General features: G+C 48.1%; 1 protein-coding gene across 1 annotated transcript in view; it reads left to right on the forward strand.

The window, feature by feature from the left end:
* Positions 1-7788, forward strand: part of LOC129694170 (arf-GAP with Rho-GAP domain, ANK repeat and PH domain-containing protein 1-like) — a 76777-nt gene extending 68989 nt beyond the window's left edge. The window contains exon 7 of the mRNA XM_055630887.1: positions 7155-7788. Within this exon, the coding sequence (XP_055486862.1) occupies positions 7155-7305 (151 nt within the window). The 3' untranslated portion in view covers positions 7306-7788. The remainder of the gene's footprint in view (positions 1-7154) is intronic.
* Positions 7789-14811: the final 7023 nt, after the last annotated feature.

A 14811-nucleotide genomic window follows, 5' to 3' on the forward strand; every position in this document is an offset into this window, starting at 1 on the left:
GAAGGTTCCCGATGTTGGGGACACGCCAGGACAAGGGGTCAAAGCTTAGGAAAGGGGGACATGTTTAAAACCGAGATGAAGAACTTGGGGAGTGGTGAATCTCTGGAACTCTCAGAACCAGGGGAGTTAGATGTGGCCCTTGTGGCTAAGGGGATCACACACAGTTACGGGATACTGAATGATCAGCCATGATCATATTGAATGGCGGTGCAGGCTCGAAGGCCAGAATGGCCTACTCCTGAACCTAATTTCTATGACTATGGATGATGTTGGGGGAGTCCAGAACCAGGGGCCACAGTTTAAGAATAAGGGGTAGGCCGTCACAGACGAGAAACACTTTTTCACACAGTTAGTGAGTCTGGAATTCTCTGCCTCAGAGGGCGGTGGAGGCCGTTTCTCTGGATGCTTTCAAGAGAGAGCTAGATAGGGCTCTTAAAGATAGCGGAGTCAGGGGATATGGGGAGAAGGCAGGAACGGGGTACTGATTGGGGACGATCAGCCATGATCACATTGAATGGTGGTGCTGGGTCAAAGGGCCAAATGGCCTACTCCTGCACCTATTGTCTATTGTCTATTGCCTATTGTCTATTGGAGAGGATGTTTTCACTAGTGGGAGGGTCTAGGACTAGAGGCCACAGCCTCAGAATTAAAGGGCGTTCCTTTAGAAGGGAGATGAGGATGAATTTCCCTAATGTGTGTAGGATAGTGTTAGTGAGCGGGGATCGCTGGTCAACACGGACTCGGTGGGCCGAAGGGCCTGTTTCCACGCTGTATTTCTAATCTAATAAAAAGATAGGCCTCAGAGCACGGAAACAGGCCATTCGGCCCACCTTATCTATGCCGGCCAAGCTGGATCGAACCGGGGTCTCCGGCGCTGTGAGGCAGCAACTCTACCGCTGCGCCACCATGCCGCCAAGTGGCGTCTCATTTTGGGAAGTCAAACCAGGGCAGGATATTTCCAGTGAATGGTAGGCCTCTGGGTAGTGTTGTAGAGCAGAGGGATCTAGGAGTACAGGTGCATGGTTCGGTGAAGGATTCTGGCATTTTGGCCTTCTTCAGTCACAGTAGAAGCATGGAAAATAAGTGCAGGAGGAGGCCATTCGGCCCTTAGAGCTAACAGCACCATTCATTGTGATCATGGCTGATCGTCCACAATCAGTACCCTGTGCCTGCCTTCTCCCCATAACCCTTGATTCCGCTAACCCCCAGAGCTCTATCTAACTAAATCCATCCAGTGACTTGGCCTCCACTGCCCTCTGTGGCAGGGAATTCCACAAACTCACAACTCTCTGGGTGAAAAAGTTTTTTTTCTCACCTCAGTCTTAAATGGCCTCCCCTTTATTCCTAGACTGTGTGGCCTCTGGTTCTGGACTCACCCAACATTGGGAACATTTTTTTCTGCATCTAGCTTGTCCAGTCCTTTTATAATTGTATCCCTTTCTCTAAGATAGGGATCCTCATCCTAAATTCTAGTGAATACAAGCCCGGTCTTTTCAATCTTTCCTCATAGGACAATAATATAAAATATGAGTAATGAATAGTACGAACAAATCAGTTTAGAAGTTGTGATAGACACAAAATGGAGGAGTAACTCGAAGCTCGAAGGGCCAAATGGCCTACTCCTGCACCTATTGTCTATTGTCTAACTCAGCGGGACAGGCAGCATCTCTGGAGAGATGGAATAGGTGACGTTTCGGGTCGAGACTGAGAATTAGGGGAGAGGGAAACGAGAAAGAGGTATATCTATAGAATATTTTTTACAGGGATATGGGCCAAATTCAGACGAATGGGACTAGCATTGTCATCATGCCGGGCATGGATATTGTGGGCTGAAGGGCCTGTTCCTCTGCTATGATAGATACAAAATGCTGGAGTGACTCAGCGGGTAAGGCAGCATCTCTGTAGGGAAGGAACTGGGTGACGTTTCGGGTCTTCTTTCGACCCTTCTTCAGACTGATGTCGGGGGAGTGGGTGGTACAGAGATGGAATGATAGAGGAGGGGAGGGATGGAGAGAGAGGGATAGCAAGGGCCACCTGGAGTTAGAGAAGTTAATGTTCATACCACCGCCCTAGCCTAGTATGAGGTGCTGTCGTTCTACATATGTCAACTTGATGGGCACGGGCAAGATGGGCCAAAGGGCCTGGTTCTGTGCTGCAGAGCTGTGTGACTCCAATCGCGGAACCTTCCCCTCTGAATTCCGGAATGTTCTTTCTCCCGCAGGTTGTTACGCTTGAGCTATTTTCCCAGCGGGGGCATTCTCAGGTCTGGGGCCATCTTGCATGGCGGTCAGCTTGGTGTTTGACCGATCGGGCGTGTTGTCCAGTGCGGTGCTGTTGTCTGTGGCCGCAGGGCGTAGATGGTGACCCCGACCCCGACCCCTCTGTGTCGTGTTGTGTTGGTGTTGGTGGTAGAGTTTTGGACTTCCAGACAATAGACGCAGGAGTAGGCCATTCGGCCCTCCGAGCCTGCACCGTCATTCAATGTGATCATGGCTGATCATCCTGCCTTCTCCCCACATGCATTTCGTTGTCTCTGTACTGTACACTGACAATGACAATTAAAATTGAATCTGAATCTGAATCTGATATCCCCTGACTCCGCTATCTTTAAGAGCTCTCTCTATCTAGCTCTCTCTTGAAAGCATCCATAGAACCGGCCTCCACCGCCCTCTGAGGCAGAGAATTCCACAGACTCACAACTCTCTGTGTGAAAAGGTGTTTCCACGTCTCTGTTCTAAATGGCTTACCCTTTATTCTTAAACTGTGTGGCCCTGGTTCTGGACTCCCCCAACATCAGGAACATGTTTACTGCCTCTAGCGTGTCCAAACCCTTAATAATCTTATATGTTTCAATAAGATTCCCTCTCATCCTTCTAAACTCAAGAGTATACAAGCCCAGCCGCTCCATTCTCTCAGCATATGACAGTCCCGCCATCCCGGGAATTAACCTTGTAAACCTACGCTGCACTCCCTCAATAGCAGGAATGTCCTTCCTCAAATTAGGGGACCAAAACTGCACACAACACTCCAGGTGTGGTCTCACTAGGGCCCTGTACAACTGCAGAAGGACCTCTTTGCTCCTATACGCAACTCCTCTTGTTATGAAGGCCAACATGCCATTCGCTTTCTTCACTGCCTGCTGTGCCTGCATGACGTCTTAAGCGCTGAATCTGGCCCATCGATCCAATGACTGTGCCCACCAGCGGCCACCCCGATTAGGACAGGCGCCAAATTTGACAGGAACAAGGGGGTTAGAAACATAGAAACATAGAAAATAGGTGCAGGAGGAGGCCATTCGGCCTTTCGAGGGAAAACTAGATTGAATGATGGAACAGACTCTATGGGCCGAATGGCCTAATTCCATTCCTACATCTCACTTTTACAGTTTACATTTCCAGTTTAGTTTAGTCTATTGTCACGTGTACCGAGGTACAGTGAAAAGCTTTCTTGTTGCGCGCTAACCAGTCAGCGGAAAGACAACACATGATTACAATCGAGCCGTCCACAGTGTACAGATACAGGATAAAGGGAATAATGTTTAGTGCAAGGTAAAGCCAGCAAAGTCCGATCAAGGGGTTTAAGAAGGAACTGCAGATGCTGGAAAATCGAAGGGACACAAAAATGCTGGAGCATACCGATCTAGGATCGTCCGAGGGTCAACAATGAGGTGGATAGTAGTTTTTAGACTTTGGAGATACAACGCAGAAACAGGCCTTGTGGCCCACCAAACACATGCCGACCAGCGATCTCCGCACACTACACACAATAGACAATAGGTGCAGGAGTAGGCCATTCGGCCCTTCGAGCCAGCACCACCATTCAATATGATCATGGCTGACCATCCACAATCAGTACCCCGTTCCTGCCTTCTCCCTATATCCCTTGATTCCGTTAGCCTCAAGAGTTCTCTCTTGAAAACATCCAGTGAATTGGCCTCCACTGCCTTCTGTGGCAGAGAATTCCACAGATTCACAACTCACTGGGTGGAAAAGTTCTCCCTCATCTCAGTTCTAAATGGCCGACCCCTTATTCTTAAACTGTGTGACCCCTGGTTCTGGGCTCCCCCAACATGGGGAACATTTTCCCTGCATCTAGCCTGTCCAATCCATTGAGAGTTTTACATGTTTCTGTGAGGTCTCCTCTCATCCTTCTAAGGAGGACTACATCCCGTGTGAAGAAAGGTCTCGACCTGAAACGTTGCCTATTTCCTTCGCTCCATAGATGCTGCCTCACACGCTGAGTTTGTCCAGCATTTTTGTCTACCTTCGATTTTCCAGCATCTGCAGTTCTTTCTTAAACATCCAGTTACAAAATAATGCCTTTCCCACCACGCCACTCGATGCTTCCGAAGTGAGTTCTCCAAAGACGCTACCTGACCTACTGAGTTCAGCAATTTCTTCTCCGCTCAAGATTCCTGCATTTGCAGTTCTTTGCGGGGCCATTGATGTGCAGGAAGGAACTGCAGGAGGAGGCCATTCGCCCTTCGAGCCAACACCGCCATTCAATGTGATCATGGCTGATCATCCCCAATCAATAACCCGTGCCTGCCTTCTCCCCATATCCCTTGACTCCACTAGCCCCTAGAGCTCTATCTAACTCTCTTAAATCCATCCAGTGACTTGGCCTCCACTGCCCTCTGTGGCAGGGAATTCCACAAACTCACAACTCTCTGGCTGAAAAAGCTTTTTTCTCACCTCAGCCTTAAATGACCTCCCCTTTATTCTAAGACTGTGTGTGGCCCCTGGTTCTGGACTCGCCCAACATTGAGAACATTTTTCCTGCATCTAGCTTGTCCAGTCCTTTTATAATTTTATATGTTTCCATAAGATTTCACCACTCATCCTTCTAAACTCCAGTGAATACAAGCCTAGTCTTTTCGATCTTTCCTCATATGACAGTCCCGCCATCCCAGGGATCAATCTCGTGAACCTACGCTGCACTGCCTCAATCACAAGGATGTCCTTCCTTCATACCGAAGATAGACACAAAATGCTGGATTAGGTTAAGTGGCTTGCTGTCAATTGTCCCCAGTGAGTAGGATAGGGCTGTTCGGCGCGGACTCGGTGGGCCAAAGGATTTTCCTCCACTCAGTGTCCTGAAAGTCTAAATTAAAGTCTAATTCCAGGGTTAATTTGATCTGCTTTTTGCTGATCAACAGGGTAAGATGTAGACAAAAAAGCTGGAGAAACTCAGCGGGTGAGGCAACATCTATGGAGCGAAGGAATAGGTGATGTTTCGGGTCGAGACCCTTCTTCAGACTGATGTGGGGGAGGGGGGGGCGGGACCCAAGCAGTCGTTCCAGGTGAGGCAGAGGTTCACCTGCACCTCCTCCAACCTCATCTACTGCATCCGCTGCTCTAGGTGTCAGCTGCTCTACATCGGTGAGACCAAGCGCAGGCTTGGCGATCGCTTCGCCCAACACCTCCGCTCAGTTCGCACTAACCAACCTGATCTCCCGGTGGCTCAGCACTTCAACTCCCCCTCCCATTCCCAATCCGACCTTTCTGTCCTGGGCCTCCTCCATGGCCAGAGTGAGTCCCACTGCAAATTGGAGGAGCAGCACCTCATATTTGGCTTGGGTAGTTTACACCCCAGCGGTATGAACATTGACTTCTCCAATTTCAGGTAGTCCCTGCTTTCTCCCTCCTTCCCTTCCCCTTCCCAGCTCTCCCACAGCCCACTGTCTCCGCCTCTTCCTTTCTACTTCCCACCCCCCCACATCAGTCCAAAGAAGTGTCTCGAACCGAAACATCACCTATTCCTTCGCTCCATAGATGCTGCCTCACCCGCTGAGTTTCTCCAGCATTTTTGTCTTCCTTCGATTTTTCCAGCATCTGCAGTTCTTTCTTAAACAGAGTAAGATGCCATTGGACCTTGCATTGCCATTTCAGTTATCTTTTCACATCAGCTTTGGTTAGATAGTGTTTAGTTTGGGTTATTATTGTCATGTGCACAACATTTATTTCACGAGGGCTTGTATACAAAAACAGGGATGTAATGCTGATGCTCTATAAGGCGCTGGTCAGGCCCCATTTGGAATATTGTGAGCCATTTTGGGCCCCGTATCTGAGGAAGGATGTGCTGGCTCTGGAGAGGGTCCAGAGGAGATTTACAAGAATGATCCCAGGAATGAGTGGGTTAACATACGATGAGCGTTTGTCGGCACTGGGCCTGTACTCACTGGAGTTTAGAAGGTTGAGGGGGGACCTCATTGAAACGTACAGAATAATGAAAGGCCTGGATAGAGTGGATGTGGAGAGGATGTTTCCACTAGTGGGAGAGTCTAGGACCAGAGGGCACAGCCTCAGAATTAAAGGACGTTCTTTTAGGAAGGAGATGAGGAGAGATTTCTTCAGTCAGAGGGTGGTGAATCTGTGGAATTCTTTGTCATAGAAGGCTGTGGAGGCCAAGTCAGTGGCAGGGATAGATAGATTCTTGATTAGTATGGGTGTCAGAGGTTATGGGGAGAAGGCAGGAGAATGGGGTTAAGAGGGAGAGATAGATCAGCTATGATTAAATGCGGTGTAGACTTGATGGGCCGAATGGCCTAATTCTATATCTATCACTTATGACCTTATCACAATCGAGCCGTCCACAGTGTACAGATACAGGATAAAGGGAATAACGTTTAGTGCAAGATAAAGTCCAGCAATGTCCAAATAAAGATAGTCCGAGGGTCTCCAATGAAGTAGATAGTAGTTCAGGACCGCTCTCTGGTTGTGGTGTGATGGTTCAGTTGCCTGATAACAGCCGGGAAGAAACTGTCCCTGAATCTGGAGGTGTGCGTTTTCATACTTCTGTACCTCTTGCCCGATGGGAGAGGGGAGAAGAGGGAGTGGCCGTGGGGTGAGACTGGTCCTTGATGATGCTGCTGGCCTTGCCGAGGCAGCGTGAGGTGTAGATGGAGTAAATGGAAGGGAGGTTGGTTTGTGCGACGGTCTGGGCTGCGTCCACAACTCTCTGCGATTTCTCGCGGGTCTTGGACGGAGCTGTTCCCAAACCGTGCTGTGATGCATCCCGATAAAACGCTGACCACGGCGCATCTGTAGGAGTTGGTGAGAGTTGTCGGGGACATGCCGAACTTCCTAAACCTTCTAAGGACGTTGAGGCGTTGGTGCGTTGTGACTAACCTGTCTCTCCCCCGGCCTTTGCAGCTCCTACATTTACCAGAGACGGTTCGTCAGATTGGACACCGACTACCTGAGATACTTTGAGAACGAGAAGGTGAGTGAATCTATTCCCTCCTCCCTTCCAGTGACTATTTACAATACACATCAATGCTTTGGACGAAGGGATTCAAAGTAGCATTCGCAAATTTGCAGATGACACAAAGCTGGGTGGCAGTGTAAACTGTGAGGAGGATGCTACGAGAATGCAGGGTGACTTGGACAGGTTGGGGAAGTGGGCAGATGCATGGCAGATGCAGTTTAATGCGGATAAATGTGAGGTTATCCACTTTGGTGGCAAAAACAGGAAGGCAGATTATTATCTGAATGTTGTCAAGTTGGGAAAAGGGGAAGTACAACGGGATCTGGGGGGTCCTTGTTCATCAGTCTATGAGAGTAAGCATGCAGGTACAGCAGGCAGTGATGAAAGCGAATGGCATGTTGGCTTTTATAACAAGAGGAATTGAGTATAGGAGCAAAGAGGTCCTTCTGCAGTTGTACAGGGCCCTAGTGAGACCACACCTGGAGTATTGTGTGCAGCTTTGGTCTCCAAATTTGAGGAAGGACATTCTTGCTATTGAGGGAGTGCAGCGTAGGTTTACAAGGTTAATTCCCGGGATGGCGGGACTGTCATAGGCTGAGAGAATAGAGCGGATTAATTCCCAGGATGGCGGGACTATCATATGCTGAGAGAATGGGGCTTGTATGCTCTGGAGTTTAGAAGGATGAGCGGAGATCTCATTGAAACATATAAGATTGTTAAGGGTTTGGACACGATAGAGGCAGGAAACATGTTCCCGATGTTGGGGGAGTCCAGAACATTGGGCCACACAGTTTAAGAATAAGAAGTAAGCCATTTAGAACGTGGAATGCAATTTAAGCATCTGCCCACTCCCTCAACCTGTCCAAGTCACCCTGCATTCTCATAGCATCCTCCTCGCAGTTCACACTGCCACCCAGCTCGTTTCTCTTACAGTAACTGTGTTGAGGAAATGGCAGCAGTCACATTTCACACTGAGCTTCTGCATTTGTCAGTTCAGTGACCACCTCGCGACCTGGTGCTTGTCCTGTGATTGCGTAAAGCAACTCCACTTGCATGTTAGTTGAAACTTCTGCATTTGATTGTGCAATGATGTCGAGAGAAGGGGGGGGGGGAAGGGGGGGCGGGGCAGCGTTGTGGCGTTGCTGCCTCACAGCGCCAGAGAGCCGCCCAAGAACCCCCCCCGGCCACTCCCTCTTCCCCCCTCTCCCATCAGGCAAGAGGTACAGAGTGTGAAAACGAACCCATACCTCCAGATTCATTAGACAATCGACAATAGGTGCAGGAGTAGGCCATTCGGCCCTTCGAGCCAGCACCGCCATTCAATGTGATCATGGCTGATCATCCCCAATCAGTACCCCGTTCCTGCCTTCTCCCCATATCCCCTGACTCTGCTATCTTTAAGAGCCTCTCTCTTGAATGTATCTAGAGAACCGGCCTCCACCGCCCTCTGAGGCAGAGAATTCCACAGACTCACCACAAAAGTGTTTCCTCGTCTCCGTTCTAAATGGCTTACCCCTTATTCTTAAACTGTGTGGCCCCTGGTTCTGGACTCCCCCAACATCGGGAACATGTTTCCTGCCTCTAGTGTGTCCAAACCCTTGATAATCTTATTTAAGAAGGAACTGCAGATGCTGGAAAATCGAAGGTACACAAAAATGCTGGAGAAACTCAGCGGGCTTACTTATTCTTAAACTGTGGACAATTTCTTAGCTTCAGTAACTTGTCACTAGCGTGTGTGTGTGGGATAGTATTAGTGTGCAGGGATTACGGATGCATGGGGTGAACTTGGTGGGCCGAAGGGCCTGTTTCTGTACTATATCGCTAAGCTAAACTGAGCTAAGGATAAACTAAACTAGTGTGGCATGGTGGCGCAGCGGGTAGAGTTGCTGCCTCACAGCGCCAGAGACCCGGGTTCCATCCTGACTACGGGTGCTGTCTGTACAGAGTTTGTACGTTCTCCCCGTGACCTGCGTGGGTTTTCTCCGGGTGCTCCAGTTTCCCCCCACACTCCCAAAGACGTGCAGGTTTGTAGGTTAATTGGCTTCGGTAAAGATTGTAAATTGTCCCCTAGTGTGTGTAGGATAGTGTTCCGTGATCGCTGGTCGGTGTGGACTCGGTGGGCCAAAGGGTCTAGGCCTAGTCTGTCTAGTCCATGTCTAACATAGAAACATAGAAAATAGGTGTAGGAGTAGGCCATTCGGCCCTTCGAGCCAGCACCGTCATTCAATATGATCATGGCTGATCATCCACAATCAGTACCCCGTTCCTGCTTTCTCCCCATATCCCTTGATTCCGTTAGCCCTAAGAGCTAAAACCAACTCTCTCTTGAAAACATCCAGTGAATTGGCCTCCACTGCCTTCTGTGGCAGAGAATTCCACAGATTCACAACTCTCTGGGTGAAAAGGTTTTTCCTCATCTCAGTCCTAAATGGCCGACCCCTTATTCTTAAACTGTGTGACCCCTGGTTCTGGACTCCCCCAACATCGGGGAACATTGTTCCTGCATCAAGCCTGTCCAATCCCTTAAGAATTTTATATGTTTCTATAAGATTTCCTCTCATCCTTCTAAATTCAAGTGACCCATTATTCGACCCATTATTTCATCATATTGAAATGAATTGAATTTAATTTAATTGAATTTCCTTTATTGTCATTCAGACCTTTCCGTCTGAACGAAATTTCGTGCCTGCAGTCATACATATTGTTGTGAGATAAATGAAACTTTCACTACTCGTAATTAACTTGACTTTATTTAAGCTTTAAGCAACTTATTTCTGCAATACACAAACTCAGAAACGTCTGGCAAACATGGCTGATTCCGCAGGATTTTCCCGCCTGAAATACTTCACACATGCGCCCACTCCGGAAATGTCCTGCGCATGCGCACACTCTAGAAGAGCTCCGCGCATGTATTGTACTTCCAGTGGCACTGGTGCCAGCAGCCTCCACCTTCAGCCGGGTATCTTTTTGTTTTTTTGTTTTTTTAGTGATGTTGATGTGTGTTTTTTATGATTTTTTTAATGTCTTTATGTGGGGGAAGAGGGCACGGTGCGGGGGATACCGTCTTTCAGCCGCTTCCTGGTGAGGACGCGACTATTATTTGAGTCGCGTCCTCGCCCCCTCCCCCCACAGCGGCCTACCTACCTGGATTGGCGCGGCCTTTCCTGCCGGGATCGACCGGAGCTCCAGCAGCGGCGGGACAGCGCTGACACATCGCGGGGCTGGCGATGCCTTACCGGGGGTCGCCGTCTGGAGCCCGGAGTGCTGGACCTGCTGCACCAACATCAAGGAGCTGCGGTTTGCAGAGCTCCCAACGCGGGCGGCGCTGATGGACAGCGCGGGGTCCTGTGACTCTGCCCGGCTCGGCCTGCGGACTCGGGAGCTGCGGACTCCGGCAGCGGGAGGCGGCTGATCGGGAGGTCCGGGCCGCTGAGGAGGAGGATGCTCACCGTCGGGGATCGGCGTCGGCGTTCCACCAGCCCGGCGTGAGGGCCTGAACATCGGGCCACCCGGGGCGGCGACTGCGGGTGCTCGGAAGGCCCCGACCACGGATGAACATCTGGGAAGATCGGAGGGGAGGCTGGCTGGACAATGGTGCCTTCCTCACCTTGGTGCCTCTGTGTTGTGTTGTGTCGTGGACTTTCTGTGTTTGTGCTTTTTTTTTTTTTTTTTTAATTCTATTTTATTTTTTTAATATGTTTTAATATTTATTATTTATTTATTTTTATGATACTGACTGTAAAGGGAAATTCATTTTCGTTGTCTCTAATTGAGACAATGACAATAAATTTGAATACAAGAATACAAGATACAAGAATACAAGATACATGCGCACATGTGCCCACTTCATTCTCCCCTCCTATTTATAAGTTGGGAGGTTTAATACGTCTTGATGAACGTTGCAGCACTGGAGCCTCAGGAGATAACGGTGTTTTTCAATAGCTGGGGGTATAGATATATTGCTTGGTCATCAACTTCACTCATATTGTTATTTGGATTTTCAATTTTAGAATTTCTTGTAGAAGTTTCTATAGAGGATGCTGGAAGTGTTGGAGGAAGTTCTCGATTAGTGTTATCAAGAAGTGACGGAGCTGATGGACAAGATGGACATGGTGCAAGGTCACGAAGTGAGACAGTTGACTGACGTCCATCCCGATGCTTGATAGTTGCATAAGAAGGGTTGACATCAGTCAGTTCAACTTCATCAACAAAAGGTTCATTCTTATTTAATCGGACATACCGACGAAGCAACACAGGCCCAGGGCTCGTCAGCCATGATGGCAGAGAAGTACCACTAGAAGAACGCCGTTTGAAGTTAAAGAACCGCTCGTGTGGAGTAGTATTGGTAGCAGTTGACAGTAGAGATCTGATGGAGTGTAATTCATCTGGTAGAACACATTCTCACTGCTGATCAAGATTCAAGATTCAAGATTCAAGATAGATTTAATTGTCACGTGTGCCTGATGGCACAGTGAAATGAATTTCCATACAGCCATACAATAAAAATCAACAGGACACAACACACTATAGGGTTTGACATAAAACATCCCCACACAGCAGAATCAAAGTTCCCCACTGTGTGGGAAGGCACCAAAGTCAGTCTTCTTCCTCCACTATTCCCCGTGGTCAGGGCCTCCGCAGTTGCCGCTACGGACGGCCCGATGTTCAGGACCGCACGCCGGGGTGTTGTAAGTCCAACGTCGGGGCTGCAGGACGTCCTCAGCGGCATGGACACAGAGTTGGCCCCCTCCTACCGGAGTCTGCGGCTTCCAAAGTGGAAGACTGCTGCTGGAGACCCTCTGCAAGGCGCCCCAGGACTCCACGATGCCGTTCAGCGCTGCCCGTGTTGGAAGCTCTCCGTATATCATGATCTGGTATATCATTTGACTTTAAAGCCAGTTTCACTGCTTTCCAAATGATTCCGTTATACCTCTCAACCTGACCATTTCCAATAGGATGATATGGTGTTGTTTTACTTGTTGCAATTCCTCTCTTAGAAAGGTAGTCCTTTAAATCTTTTGACATGAATGAGGTGCCCCTATCAGAATGTATGTAACTTGGAAATCCACAGAATGAAAACAGTTGATCTAAACATTTGATAACTATAGCAGCTGAAATATTTGGACAAGGAAAGGCAAATGGAAACCTCGAATATTCGTCAACTAAGGTAAGTATATAAACATTTTGTGAGGAGGATGGTAAAGGCCCTTTGAAGTCAATACTCAAACGTTCCATAGGTTGAGTAGCTTTGATCAATCTTCCTTCTTCAGGACGGAAGAACCTTGGTTTTAATTCAGCACAGATTCTACATGAAGCACACGTCATCTTCACATCTTCTGTAGAGAAAGGTAAATTTTTGGAACGAACATAGTGTAACAGACGAGTGACTCCAGGATGACACAGCCCATTGTGAAGATCAGTGAGTGCAGAAGAATGAACAGAGGCACAAAATGCTCGAGTTAATGTGTCCGGAGCAACATTATCCTTACCAGGCCGGTACTCAATTGAATAACTATATGCAGATAATTCAATCCTCCATTCATGAATTTTACTATTTTTAATCTTCGTTCGTTTCCGATTATCCAGCATAAAAGCTACTGAACGCTGATCTGTTATCAAAGTGAAGTGCTGGCGAGCAAGGAAATGACTCCATTTCCTCACTGCTTCAATAATTGCTGTAGCTTCCTATTCGACGGATGGGTAGTGCAATTCACTACCTTGGAGAGTACGAGACATGAAAGCCACTGGTCGTCCTCCTTGATTTAATGTTGCTGATACTGCTAAATCAGAGGCATCACATTCAACAACAAAGGGGAGATCCTCATCGATGGCGTGCAATGTCGCAGATTCCAATTGTTTCTTTAAAGAAGTAAAGGCACCAATTGCTGTAGAGTCAAGGGGGAAAGATTTCGCTCTAATCAAAGGTTGAATTTTGTCAGAAAAATTTGGTATCCATTTAACATAATATGCAAACATCCCAAGAACCCTTTGTAGAGAGTTTAATGTTGCTGGAACAGGTATCTCTTGGAGTGGGCGGAGTCTTTCTGGATCAGGCTTGATTATATCATTTCCAACCCAATAACCAAGAATATTAATTGACGATACTGATGTTATTGACTTAGCCTCATTTAATGTACAACATCTAAAAACCGTTGTACATTTTCATCATGTTCAGTTTGGTCTTTTCCTGCAATAGTTATATTATCAAGATAAGGGAAAGTATCTTTAAGGTTTTCCTGTTCAACAAGTTTGTCCATCTCTCTCTGAAAAACAGCCACGCCATTAGTTACCCCAAAAGGAACTCTGCAGCAGTGATATAATTTCCCATTTGCTTCAAACGCAGTGTATTTCTTCTCTGATTCCTTCAGAGGAATTTGATAGTAAGTCAAAAGTAGAGAATATCTTATACTTAGCTAATGTATTGATAATTTCTTCTATTCGAGGTAATGGATATGCATCAAGCTCCGTGAACTGGTTTATAGTTTGAGAGTAATCAATGCAGAGTCTCTTTCTATGTCTCTCCAAGGGGTCCTTAACCACAACAACTTGTGCCCTATAAGGGGAAGAACTGGGTTCTATAATCCCCTCTTGTAAAGCACTTCTGTGTTGATGAAGTTCCTACCATCTTTACTAAAATGTCTTGATGTTGTAGCAATTGGCTTGCACTTGGAGGATAAATTAGTGAATAATGAAGGACATTCAACAGGTGCAGCAGAAAGACCACACAATGCTGGTGGCTTTGACAATACAAGATCAGGCATAGTTCCTTCATACATTATTTGAAGTGATCTGTGCAGTTTCTGGAAATCCTGACCTAGAATTATATCGCTACACAAATATTTCAAAATACCAAGACATACAGATTTTACTTCGGAGTCACGTGAGTGACTACGTGAAGAACCCCGCCAGGACACATGCGTGTCATATCGCTTTCACGCTTGTGAAACGACAGGCGGGGTGGAGCGTTCCCCCGCAGCGGTAAGTTTGAAACCGCAACCTGCAGGTAAGTGATTTACTCTGCGGTAGTTTTTGTCCCCGCGCTGTTTTTACACGGTGGGGGGAAGCTGGACAAAATAGTGTCCACAAGTGCTGCGAGTAAAGCTGGCTGGGGAGGACCGCGAAGTTGCGGGAGCCAGCAGCAGCTGAAGGCACAAGCCCCGTAAGTGGGATCAGCTGTGCCGACTTTTGGTCCCGAACCGGCCAGAACACCACGGCCGGGCGGGAGACTATTCAGAATGGGGCCGTCGACTTTGACAAGTGGAAACGGCAGGAGGCGGGGTGGAACGACGTTCCCCCGTAGCGACAGTTTAAACCTGGACCTGCAGGTAAATGAAACTGTGGTCTATATTCTCCCCATACTGTTTCACAGGTGGGGAAACATGGAGAGCTGTGCAAACAACGGCAGGCGGCACAGGAATCACCCGTAAGGGACCAGCTGTGCCCGATTTCACTCCCGCACCGGCCAGATTAAACACCATGGCTGGGCGGGAAGGCAAGAATAAAACCAAAAGAGTCGTTGACTGATGAGTCCGACTTTGAGCAGCCGCGAGCGGCCAGCGACCGTGAGCGCTGGAGCCGGTTGGAGCGGCTTATGGAGCAAAA

The sequence above is a fragment of the Leucoraja erinacea genome, unplaced genomic scaffold (genome assembly GCF_028641065.1).
Source record: "Leucoraja erinacea ecotype New England unplaced genomic scaffold, Leri_hhj_1 Leri_564S, whole genome shotgun sequence".
NCBI classification, from domain to species: domain Eukaryota; kingdom Metazoa; phylum Chordata; class Chondrichthyes; order Rajiformes; family Rajidae; genus Leucoraja; species Leucoraja erinaceus.